At 30.6% G+C, this 14,222-nt stretch overlaps 1 protein-coding gene across 1 annotated transcript; it reads left to right on the top strand.

Annotated features, from left to right (window-relative positions):
• Window positions 1-2,116: 2,116 nt before the first annotated feature.
• LOC127731829 (ankyrin-2-like) lies at window positions 2,117-13,435 on the top strand. The gene is made up of 8 exons (XM_052240670.1): window positions 2,117-2,143; window positions 2,499-2,597; window positions 5,782-5,880; window positions 6,501-6,605; window positions 8,060-8,152; window positions 9,336-9,411; window positions 11,716-11,895; window positions 13,092-13,435. Exons 1-8 carry the CDS (start codon window positions 2,117-2,119, stop codon window positions 13,433-13,435), a joined length of 1,023 nt encoding a protein of 340 aa, XP_052096630.1.
• The last annotated feature ends 787 nt before the right edge of the window (window positions 13,436-14,222 follow it).

Below are 14,222 nucleotides of genomic sequence, written 5' to 3'. Positions count from 1 at the left end.
AATGAACCATTGGCATCATTCATTTTCATAGCATATTAAGCTTTCTGTGTCAATGTTTTTATATGCAATGTTTCTACCTTTTGGATATTCACATTTTCTTTTAAAGTAGGATTAAAATGGATAAAAAGGAAAAAGATATTTTAAGATTGCCATCCTGTAAGACCTCCCCCAGAAATGGATGACGAATCTTAATATCAAAAATCACACTGTATGTGCTTTCTAAGAAGCCATAGGTATTTGTAGCGTTACACAATTGCGGAAAAAAAATTAAATTGACCTTCATCATTTTAAACAATTCTCTTGTTGTGCTTTCTAACAAGTTTAGCTTACTGTACATGTTTGTGTAATGCACTACTAACATGTTTCACTATCACACCAGTATCTTCATGTATAGCCTAGACATTGCTAGAATTGATTTCCGATAGTAAAAATGGTCCTATATTTCTTTATTGTTTTTTAACAGCAACACAAAGGGACATGAAAATGGCACATGTTTCCCTGAGATTTGGTCAGAATTAGAATATGAGCATGATGAGTTATATTGTACATGTACATGTTGTACCTTTTCTGGAACCAGAAAACGATGACATTTATCCATCAGTTGATCAAATAAAAATCAAATGCTTTTCAACTCATTTTTGTATTTCAAATTTAATGGAAAAGTTTGAGCGAAAAGAACTATTTCTAACCATTACAACAAGTTTTGGTCCTTTGTCTAGTATGGATATGAATGTACAGGCTGTCAAACAGAAACTACCCACAACAAACATACATAAAACAATCTTCATGTTCATAAAAAACATTTCAAGGCGGCAATATATATAATGGTTTGCTATCTAAACATATTGCATTGCACATTAACTTCCATGATGATATTTGAAAACTTAACCTGATCAGTGAGGCCAAAATGCAAATGTATAATTTCTATTTAGATCCGATTTTACTCCTCTTTGTTCTGAAATACCACACAATCATGTTGTTAATCAGACAGGTGTGATCAACAACAACTATGTGTTAGATTATCAAAAAGTGGGGTCTCATTGTATTTGTCTTGTTGCACTGAATAACTTTTTTTGTTTTCTGACAACAAAAATATTTTTTAAAACTTTGATTTTACCTGTTAATAAGAAGTTGACGAGTTGTGTTAAAGTTTGAGGTCAGATAAGATCAGTTCTACAAGTTTATACATTTCACAATTAAATTGTATTTACTAAGATAGTGTTGGTTTCGCCATCTAACGAAGCAAATCCATCAACAAACCTGTTGGGTATTTGCCATTAATGTAGAATATACAAGATATGTAACGGAATCAGATACTACATGTTTTTTTTGGTTCAATGACATTCTTTTTTATTGTTAACATCTGATTGAATTTGTTAATAAGAAGTTGAAAAGAACAAGTTGTGTTTATATTCTAAGTCAGATAATATTGTTCAAACAGATTGAATGCAAAACAATTTTTGAAATCAACAAATACTTGTTTTATTGTTAGATTTTATTTGTACTTGGTTATTCATCTTAAAGAATCAATCGATACACAAACTTTATATATTATTCTGAAAAGTGTTGGGTAAATTGATTTCTCATATATAACACAAAAAAAAACAAGTACCATAAATATTTTTTGTTTTAAAGTTGACCACTGATTCGTGTGCTATATATTCTATATCTTTACCACAACATTAAACACTTTATGACGCAAGTTTTGATGTCTGTTTTGTGTTGATATTACTGGATGGAAATACACCATTATTTCTAGCTGTCCAGGAAGGGAACTTAATGATAGTCCAATATCTGATCACAGTGAGCTGTGAAAGAGATGAAAGAGACAATGTAATGATAATTTTTATTTGATCCTACTCCTCTTCATTGTGAAATTATACAAAATCATGTTGTTAGTCAGACAGTTTTAATGGACAACACAAACTTCTTAGTATTTATTAAGTCGCATTGTACTTGTTTCATGAAATTTTCTAAGATAATAATCATGATAAAGGACCATGTTTGTTTTCTGACAAAATATAATTTTATTAAAATATGATTTACCTTACTTAAAGAGCATGGTGTGTTAACTCCTTAGTCTGTGATATCAATTCTACAGATCTAATGTAACAACATGGATCTGAATAAAATGATGTCTGCTGTATTTTGTTTTCTGGTATTTTTTGTTTTGATAACCATCTAATTTTATTTTATTATAAGAAGATGATTAAAAACAGTCGTGTTTACGTGTTAAGTTTGATACTATCATTTAAACAGATTTAATATCAAACAATTTTTGAAATCAATGAATACTTGTTATATTGTATTTGTATTTGGATACTTTATCTTAAAGAATTATTTGTTGCAAATGTAGAATATAGATGTATGTGTGATTATTATGTTGTTGGTGGTGACAGCTGATTCGTGTGCTATTATATATGTTGTTTATATTTATAACACAAAATTGTCCAGTTTATGACACAAGTTTTAATGTCTGTTATATGTTGATGTTACAGAATAGATTTACACCATTGTTGTTTGCTGTACAGAACGGATATCTTGATATTGTCAAATACCTGATCAGTGTAGGCTGTGATAGAGAAGCAGAACAAAAGGTGATGATATATCCTCCTCTGCCTGATTCTTCTCCTCTGTATACTGAACCACCACACATTCTTATTGTTAATCAGACAGGTTTAATCGGCAACACATACGCCTTATTATATCTAAAGGATCATTTCACCTGTCTCATCAAACTGTATCAGATAATAAACATAATAAAGAGCCAAGTTAGTTTTCTGACAAACACAATACTTTTATCAAAATCTGATTTAACTTATTAAGTAGAAATTGACGAAAACGTGTTGTGTTAGCTGCTAAGACTTATAATATTTCATGTACATATCTTATGTTAATAAGTGATATTAATACATCATACATTTCTTACAAAACTGTTTAAAAAAAAAGTAAAATAAGAAAAATACCGAACTCAGAGAAACATTCTAAACAGAGAGTCCCTAAGCAAATTGCAAAATCAAAAGCTCAAACACATCATACGAATGGATAACAACTGTCATATTCCTGACTTGGTACAGGCATTTTCTTATGTAGAAAATGGTGGATTAAACCTGGATTCACAGCTAGCTAAACCTCTCACTTGTATGACAGTGTCAGGTCTGATGAAAGCTCTAACAGTTCACAACATGGGTCTGAATCAAATTCTTTGTAATTTTTCATATATTTTGGTAAACATCAGATTTATTTGTTTATAAGAAGATGATGGGACACAATTTTGTTTACGTTTTAAGTTTGATACTACTATTTAAGCGTGCTAAATGTAAAACAGTTTTTTTTAACCCTTTAAAATCTCACAAAAAAACAGGATGTTATTTTTTGTTTGTGTTTGACAAATGCTTGTTATAATGTATTAACATTTGGATTTGTCTCAATATTGTGTACATAAGGTTGAAAGGATAACAATTTGACAGAGACATCTAACAGCAAATTAGGCTGTTTATGTGTTGTTAACGTAGAATCTAAATACAAGTGTGACTGGTCATTGTATTCACGTTTGATCATAAGAGAGGTTTTATAGACAACACATACTTCTTAGTAAATCTAAAGGATCACTGTATTTGTCTTATCAAACTATATCGAATAATAAACATCATAAAGGACCAAATTTTATTTCTGACAAAAATATTTTTTTTACAATCTGATTTATCTTGTTTATTATAAGTTAACGAGAACATGTTGTGTTAACTCCTTAGTCAGATAGACATTTGCATCTTAGATGTTTGCCTCAATATTTTGTTGTTCTTGGCCTAGTTTTTCAAAATGTGTATCACTTATTTGAACATATTCAAAGATTTTATTATTTGTTAAATAAGAACTCGAAAATACGGTCACAATTAATACAGTAGATTATAAGGAACTATTTGTTTTAGATTTATTTTGTTTTGTTTTGTTTGTTTTTCCTTCTGTTTTTATTTATATTGTGTTGCTTACTATACTATATAAGTTGTTGATGCTATAGCATTTGTGTGTCTGCTGTTTGTAATAAACTAATTACCATTACAATATTACAAATATTAATTCTACAAATATAATGTTAATTATTAATGTCTTACAATAATAACAACAACTTGTAAGAATAACAACAAATGGGATCTTATATTACTCATTTCGTCGAAAGAAATCTACTGATATAATATTCTATACATATCCTAAAAAAATGTTTCAAATGATAGTTATGATGGAAGTTCTGACATTTCACAAAATGGGTCTGAATCAAATGATACATGTTGTATATTGTTTTCTAATTTTATCTATCTGTTTGGATAAGCGTTTTATTTTACTTTTTTATAAGAAGTTGATGAGATTAAGTTGTGTTCATATTCTAAGTTAGATATCATGATCATGATTATTTAAGGTGGTACATAACACTACAGGGAGATAACTCTGTAAAAATCAGCTGAACGTTCTAATCACGTTCTATTGTTAAGGAAATACTAAGCTTTTCAGTGATCAAAATTAGTATTTGTCGAATTGCTATATATCCAACGATTTTTTTTCGATAACGTTTTTGAAATTTTTATATTTTTGTCAAAGGGGTAAAAGTAAATATTTTGTCAAACGTTTAGGTAAATTAAACGAGCCAAATTAATTTTAGTCAAGGGGTTTGGTACTACCTTAAACAGATATGATGTCAAAATATTTTTGAAAACAGCAAATGTTTATTGTATTGTATTTATATTTGGATTTGTCTCAATTGATACATATATTGAATACATTAGTTTAAAAAAATATAATTTGACGGTGACAGTTCTGTTATCTCACAACGAGATACAGAAGCAAGAACAGAGATGATGCTAGATATCATCTTAATTCTTTTTATACTAAATCAGCACAAAATTATGTTGTTAATAAGTAGATAAAAATAAGAGGATGTGGTATGAGTGCCAATGAGACAGCTCTCCATCCAAGTCACAATGTGTAAAAAGTAAACAATTATAGGTCTTAGTTCGGCCTTCAACACGGAGCCTTGGTTTACACCGAACAGCAAGCTCTAAAGGGCCCCTAAAATGACTCGTTTAGAACAGTTCAAACAGGAAAATCAACGGTATGTTTATATAAAAAACGAGAAACAAGAAACACTTATGAACCACATCAACAAACAACAACCACTGAACAATAGGTTCCTGACTTAGGACAGGTGCAAACAAATGCAGCGGGTTTAAACGTTTTTACAGGCGCCAACCTTCACCCTAACCTGAAACAGTAGTGTAACATTGCAACATAGAAATGAACACAATAATATAGCAATTGAAATGGTTTAACTCAATAAGACATGTTTATTGGATAACGATTACTTAATTTTTTTTTTTTTTGGTAAATATCTGATTAAACTTGATTATTAAAGGTTGGTGAAAACAAGTTGTGTTTTTATTTAAAGTGTGACACTATTATTTAAAAAAAAAATGTGAGGCAATTTAAAAAAAAAAGAAACAAATACTTGTTATATGATATTTGTATTTAGATTGTCTCATGTATACTAATAATTAATAATTTTTTTGGTAAACAATACTTTTTTAAGATGACAGCTATGATAGGCAGTATGATAGCTCTCAACAGAATACGTTGTTAATTGGTTGTTTATGTAAAATATAAATACAAGGGTGATTGTGAATTATTTCCAGTTTTGACCACTGGTCATTGGGATATATACTTGGTGGATATTTATTACACAACATTGTCCAGTTTATTAAGTTTGATATCTGTTATATTTTGATATTACAGACTGGATTAACACCATTATCGGTTGCTGCTTTCAATGGACACCTGGATATAGTCCAGTACCTGTTCACAGTTGGTTGTGTTAGAGAAACAAAATCCAAAGTAATGATAAATATTATCTCTTAAGTTTATTTCTAATCCTCCTTTTGCTAGATAATCACATATCATATAAAAAAAGAAGATGTGGTATGATTGCCAATGAGACAACTCTCCACAAGAGACCAAATGACAAAGAAATTAACAACTATAGGTCACCGTATGTTTATATTCATACATGTTTAACAGACAAAACACGATCTAAAATGATACTGCTGTTGTCTAACAGAAAGTTATAGTTAACATCAATAAACATCCGATTTAAATTGTTATTAGATAATTGATGAGAACAAATTATGTTCACATTTTTAGACAAATAAGAATAACTATATAGATGCTATATACAACATATTTTAAAAACAACAAATATAATAATATATTATTAGTGACGTCGTACTGAATCCATTGTTATAATCATTTTATACATTTCTTAAACAAATTATTTCTTAAACATCATTGAGGTGTTGATATCACTGTTTTATGTGATTATTTTTTTTTCTAGCGATCAAATAGTATTGCCCAACTTATTACACAATTTCAAATAACAGTTGTAGCACAATAGTGTCGTATTTGTTGATACTGATCACACAACATTGCCCTTACTGTCACATTGCTTGTTTTTATAGGATGGAAGAACTGCACTACATGTGGCTTCTCAGTATGGACATTTCCATGTTACCAAATGGCTGATAGAAGAAGGAGGAATCAGTCCCGTGGTTTTGACATATAAGGTAACATTTGACATAATAGTTTTAATGTAAAATAATATAGGTCTCAGTAATGTATGTTAATGCTATTCTAATTTGATTTTATTATCTTTATACCCCAATATCAATTAAGATATGCAACATTATCAAGTATTACCATTATTGATTATTATTTTTACTGCATTTTGGTTTTAAGCTGTTCAGAATGGATGTGTGCGACAGATTCACGAAGGTCCAGCTTAAAATTCAAAACAGTTATCTTCATTTCAATGCCACATATTGAAATACATTCTATTTTAGTTAATATTTTGGCTTCATAAATGAAAACTTAGCGGAACAGTAAGGTCGTCTTTGGCATCTAAACAATGTGCCGTCGTAGGTATATTCCCGATTTTAGACATAAACATTAAACATATTTTTGTGTGCTCCAAAATGGTTAAAATATTGACAAAATGAAGATTTTAAGGCACAATATGTGACTTTTTGTTTTTGAGAAATAACATACCAATAAAACCCGGAATTAAAAATGGTGCCCTTTCCTTGGTTACAGACTGGTAGAACGTGGAATCTAAACACTCAACATATTTTTCAACGTCCAATGAAAATTATCGTTACAAACGAATTGCATTAGAATTCTGCCATGTATTGGCATGTTATTTCTCCAATAATAAACACAAAAGTATGAAGAAACAGCCAAGGATTGTGTTTCACTGTGTATGTCAACACACGATAATCATCAGACACTGTCATCAACAAATAAAACACAAATAGTTTCAAGATACAACTACAAAACATCAGACGTATGACTATAGTTACCAATCAAATACATGATAACAATCTGGTTAACAGAAAAAAGCCATTAAAAATAATTAAACGTGTATGATAAAGAAACAACCACCTGTCATCCGTCCAAAATAGACACAGTCGCCAATCAAACACTTAACAGTCATCAGAAACTACCAACAACCAATTGCGAACAAAATATATAGTACACAGCGAAGGATGTTTACATACTGCTGTACAATGTCATTAGACAAATCATAATGTGACAGTAAAATCATTAACAATACGCTGAGTTTTAAAACAACTATTACTAAATTAATGTTGACTTTCATACACACAATTATCTACATAAGAAAGATATAAAATAAGTTAAATGAATCAATATCCTAAACAATGTAAGTAAAATAACAAAAACAAGTACTGTTGATTCATGTATTACCATAGGTAAGAATTTTCGTGGATTGAGTTAAAAATGTAATTTACTTGATATTTGACTCCACATGTTTTCAAAAAAATTGTATACAAGATAATCAAATGTATTCTTCTTGAAGAGTACAGTTCGTAGTATTTTTAGTATATCCATGAACGTATATCCATAAGTATAAATGCTTTATGTGTACTTGACATGTGATAAAACAAAAGAATACCCAATGATATGTGAAGGTAAACATGTAAATTGTTAGATTGTATTTTAGGGTAAAACTCCTTTCCAGCTGGCTGCAGAAAGAGACGAACAAGATTCTAGTGAAAAAAGAAAAGAAAAGAACGAAATAATGGACTTTCTCAAGGTACATGTTCTGTCTTATTAAATGGTAGAAAACGATCACAAAAGTATACAGACCATATTAATACTTTAAGAGAAACCAACTTGAAACGTAGAGAATTAATATTGTTGTCATCTGACTATGTAGTATAGGAATCAATCTGAGCTTTAGCAGTATGCACAGTATTGATAAAAAACTATCCATCTATTCAAAAACATCTGTAAGATATACAACAACAGTAATACTAGATCGTGTAGATAGCAACCTTAAAACACAACAAAATAAAAATGAAAATTTTAAAGTCAACATACAGTCCTCAATAATGTACAAATATCTGTAAAATGACTATACGGCAAGTTCTAACATGTCCAATGCTTGAGTATGGTATACATTTGTTGTTGAGATTAGGTAAGATGTCTAATTCATCAAAATCACTAAAACAGTACAATGTTAACATCACAATTACAATTACAGTTGCTATTCCAGAATATTAATGAAAATGATAAATCTAGAAAAACCTTATTTTGTCGATACAGGTTGTGTCAACACTTGGTTCAATTGATGATTTTATCAGACCCAGCAAATACTCTGTTTGCATTGTTAACTCTGATTAGTATATCTTGATTGTTCGATATCTCATTGGACTCAACCATATGTGTGTCTGCTTGAACAACTATGAATGAAGGTTTGTCGATGTTCAAAGTGGTAAAAATGTAGAACACAAGTAAAAGACGAGTTTAAAATGCTGAGTGATAATATATTTTAAGCACTAATATGAAATTAAATATTTAATACTATGTGTGTTTTTACTTTTTGTGTACAATTAAAGAATAATAAAGCATTGGTTTAAAAGTATATTAAAATATAAAGATAATATGCTTTTGTGCATCATAATGAGTTTTTTTTTTTTTTGTGGAAATGGCATGTTTAATTTTGTTGGAACGTTTGATATTATTCATCAATCTAACAAATTTGCGTGTAAAACAAATTTTATCCGTGTTAATTACATAATTGTTTGATCATAACAATCGTTAGATTTCGTATTATCAGTAATGTATGTTAAGAATTGACTTCAACCAATGGAAACTACAAGAACATTTATTGAATCAACAATATGCATTGATTGCAGGTGAGCAAGTCAGACATGTTATAACATTTAGTTAAATATCTAATTTGATATCTATAACAAGTACATTTCATGTTGTAGACTGTCATGTCAACAGAAAAGCAAAAAGTCAGCTCAAAAATCCCACAGCAGAAAGGTCTTTTACAAGTCTCCACAGGTTTGATTTTTTATATGATAAAAATAATATGTGTGATATACATCTATAAGTTTCTTGGTGTTCCTAAACGGAAGGTTATACAGACAGAAGAAGTATACCTAACAACAACATTATTTTCATTTACCTGTGTATAACATTATTGCAAATGGCGGAATTTTTTTTCAAGGTTGATGTTTTTCTGACATTGTTTAACATTTCACAGCGGTATAATACTTTTACTTATTCATCCCTTATTATTATTAATTTTGTATTTACATTGTATCATAGATCAAATTTATTCGTTCTGTGTATGTTCATTTGTGTTACGACGTCTTTTGATTGAGTTAATCCATTTCTATTGATATTTTATAGTGTGTCTTTCTATGTTGTGATGTTACACTATTGTTTCAGATAAGGGTGAAGGTTTGGTACCATTAAAACGTTTAAACCCGCTGCGATTGATTGTACCTGATCTAAGTCAGAAATCTGATGTTTCAATAGTTCTCGTTTGTTGATGTGGTTCATAAGTGTTTATCGTTTCTCGATTTTTATATAGATTAGACCGTTGGTATTCCCGTTTGAATGGTTTTACACTAGTAATGTTTTGGGGCACTTTATAGCTTGCTGTTCGGTGTGAGCCAAGTCTCCGTGTTGAAGACCGTAGTTTGACCTAAAATGGTTTAATTTTATAGATTATGAATTGGATGGAGAGTTGTCTCATTGGCACTCATACCTCATCTTCTTATATCTATCTATGAAACTGTAACTCACTGTTAAAGATTTAATAACTGGTTTGGTACACTTGAATGTTATGCTGAACGTATACGGGATGTTCATTTATGTCTGGTAGTCAATTCGTATTTGGAAATGCTTTCATTTTTGTTATTATATGTGGAGCATGGAAAATATTGTGTTACATACCTTTCCGCTAAATATTTTTGTCTGTGTTGTGAACTTTTGATTTTTAATATTACTATGTAAGCGATATTCAGAACTTCTTGTTTGATTATGCTTTAATTTTCATGCGGATGGATTTATTCTACGTTTTCACAATTTCTTTGTGAAGTGATGATTTGGGTTTTGGTCTGATATGTTTTGATGTTGAGATGTACACTGTTATAATTTAAAGATATGTTTTCTGTCACTTGTTGTTCAATGGTCAAGATTTCACACACGCTATACACTACAACATGACAAGGGTATAGAGAAGTTCTATTTAGGCATTCACTGTGTACAAGTACCATGATTTTTTTCTTCAGACCTATCATTGGACTTTTTGATCAAACATTGTAAAAAAAAAATGAAAATAACACGTTCAATACATTCATGCATCCGAAGCATTTATCTGAATTTAACTTCCCTCAGGTACACTCAAAGCCTAAAGTTTGTATTTAGGAATGAAAATACAACTTTTTTAAATGTTATGTTCTCTGGATTTCTCTTTGTCAGGAACGCTCAGAACTAAATTTGAGAAAGCCGAATATAGATAATTATCTTAGCACGTAAAGAAATTATAGTTTAAAGAAAAAGGAATTTTTAACATTGTCATATACGCGGGAGGTTTGACTAGCCGTAAAACCAGGTTTAGGAGCCATTTGTTCAGTAGTTGTCGTTTGTTGGTGTGGTTCGTAAGTGTTTCTCGTTTCTCGTTTTTAATGTAGATCAGACCGTTGGTTTTACTTTTTTAAATGCTTTACACTAGTCATTATGGGGCCCTTTATTACTTGCTGTTCGGTGTAAGCCAAGGCTCCGTGTTGAAGGCCATACCTTGACCTATAACTTCTTACTTTTTATACATTGGGACTTGGATGGAGACTGTCTCATTGGCACTTATACAACATCTTCTTATTTATATCAACCCACCGTTTTTGATAAATATATCTTGTACCGAGTCACGAATACTACTATTGCCTTTAATTAAGAGCTATATGAACCAATGTTTTTGACTGAAAGTAACTTCATAAGTTGTATGCGTTAGATAAGATATTAATGACTGTAAGGAACCAAAAAATAACAGGCAAATTAAACTAAGGCAACTGAACACATAATTTACGTAGGATAAGTTTATAAGATAAGCGTCATGTGAGATCTGCACTGTGTTCATGGGAAGGTATATTCAACTCTGTCTTGTCCAACGATACTTTTAATTTGGTTGATACACACTCAGAATTGTGTTAAATGTCTAATATTGCAATAGATATCCATTACAAGAAATCGCTTACAGCTTCTTGTTCATACTTGCTGGTATTTGTTTTGCAGATTTATAGTTCATAATTGATATCTTAATTTTGTAATTTATATTAGTTTCGGTTTTAATTTTAACAGGCCCTAATGAAGAAGTACAGATCTTTTCTGATAAGGAATTTAAAGGTCTGGTAAAAAGCGGGGCGTACAGATGCTTTTGGAATAGAATTTTTTTGACTGGTCCATTTGGCGTGGGTAAAACGAGTTTAGCCAAAATGTTGGTTGGAGACGAGGCTCCAGAGGAGCGGAAATCTACGGATGGTATATGGATTTACCTGGGAAGAGCTGGAATGGACATAAAAGAACGTTGTTGGATTTTCCTAAAGCATGGTATTTATAATTTAAGCAAATAAACAATAGTAATTGACTTACTCAAATGACACTTTAAGTAATATGTGGAGTTCGAGCTAGAGATTGATGAATGTCCCAGAAAGAATAGGATTTAAACTTCAGGTCAAAGTTCGATTCAGAAATACATTTGTAACAACGTGTTTAGTTTGAGCTAATGATCAGTTACAGTTTGAATAGGATTCAAAGCAGAACGAAGTTTGAGTAAGAATTAGAAAAAAAACAAGGTCAAAGTTCGCATCATGCCGAGGTAAATGGGCAACTCGAATTACAATTTGAATAAAACATCGACTACGTTTTTAAATTTGTGTAAGAGTAAAAATTCTAATATAAATATAGCTAATTCCCCACTTTGACTGAAACAAATGATTCGAAGATGATCACATGAATCTGATTTTAATAAAATCTTGCACTTTATTCATAATAGAATACATGTCATTTGAGTCTGTTATCTAAGTCACCATCCTATACTTTTAAAATGGCACAATATTCAAAATTAAAAACGCCGAATAAAATCAATGCAGATGTGGAAATGACTCCCAGAAAGTAAACATATTTACATGTTATTGATCCCTAAAATGAAAAAAAAAAAAAATCTGAATATAGACAAAGATATATTCTATTTCATTAAGATACACATTTCTAATTTGAAGTACTAAGGTGAGAATCCTTTTTAACCGATTGATACGGAATGATGGTAGTTTATATTCAGTGTATTATGCTTGTGGCAATAGTTGAAAAAACGGCAGTCCAAGTTGTGTATTGCTTTCTTTAATACATAGACAAGATTGCAGTAATAAACATCATATTGGAAAATACCAAAACACACTAACTATCATCACTCAACTTCCGGAATAAAAAAAAACAAAGATAAATACCACTTCACAACACCACATTTTCTAGAGAGCTCGACCATGTTAAGGCACAAACCATGGTAGGGGAAGCAAGTTTCACGCACTAACACCCTCCCCTCGCTTCAGTCACGTCGTAAGAGTACTTACATAGTGTATATATACCCAGAAGTAAAGTTGCGCTTCACTTGTTTATGCGATTACATATTGTCTGAAAAAAAAACATTGTTTTTGATAAAACAGATTATTCATTATTAGGATCCATATTGAACGCAACAGTTCAAAGCTTACTTAGGAGTAAAGAAGTGACAGCTCCATCAGATGCTTATAAATCAATTGATGACATAGAAAATACGGGTGCAGTAAAACATAGCGAGGAGACGAAGACTCAAGATCCTGTAACCTCTATTTCGGATGCAGGTGCAGTAAAACATAGCAGGAACATGTCAGACCCAGGTGCACTTAAATCTCAGGACAATATTCCACATGCTGTCAAAAAGAAGTCAAAGCTCAAAACTTTCCTCGATATCCCAAATCGAATACAGAAAGCATTTAAAGGTACAGCTGTGTTATCATTATGTGTGAATATGCAAGTGAATTGATCGTATTTGTTCTGAAAGAGACATGTATCAAATCTATGGAAACAATGGTTTACAGTTGTGTTTGTTTAATCATAAAAATTGGGCAGATATGAACAAGGGGACAATCTAAAAACAATGAGTCGAATAAATTATATTGTAAATAAAGAAGATTTAAAGAGAAACACGTACAACAGGAAGGTACTATAAACTTTACAAACAATTGCTTACATGTCATTTCATAGTTTTGTTGCATGTCTAATTAGGGTATTTTTGGAAATCCGTGATGTATGTATTGTACTGACTGCATACGATAAAATTTGTGTTGGATATAAAAGGTTGGCATATATGTTTTGATCTGTCTTTTGGTTTAGAATGCGAAATTTTAGTTGTAAAAGCAGGAGAGTCAACGTTTTAAAATGCTATTGCATTTTTAAAAAGACGTTGAGTATTTACATTTTATTCAAATGTATGTGAAAGGACAGACGTATCATTAAAATCAACTGTCTACGGCTAAGTTGAGTCACCCGCTGGTTTTTGGCGTTGTTCGTGTTTCTTAGACTTCAATGACGATTTTTTTTAAGTACTTACTGTTTTGACTTCAACTACTGAAAATAAAGAACAACTGTATATTTCAAAGATAAATAACAAAGTAAGATCTACAAATTAGGCAGATTGCTTGAAGTATTCACTCAACTCCGTTAAAAATTAAATTTGTACCAAATTTAGTGTTTGACTTTATATTTGGAAACTCAGTCGATCTAGAATAAACAGGAAGACAGGATTTTGGCCATGATAACTGCCGTTTCCA

Source organism: Mytilus californianus, unplaced genomic scaffold (genome assembly GCF_021869535.1).
Source record: "Mytilus californianus isolate M0D057914Y unplaced genomic scaffold, xbMytCali1.0.p SCAF_20, whole genome shotgun sequence".
Lineage (NCBI taxonomy): Eukaryota > Metazoa > Mollusca > Bivalvia > Mytilida > Mytilidae > Mytilus > Mytilus californianus.
The sequence above is the reverse complement of the archived record's forward strand: the minus strand, read 5'-3'. Positions and strand labels throughout refer to the sequence as shown.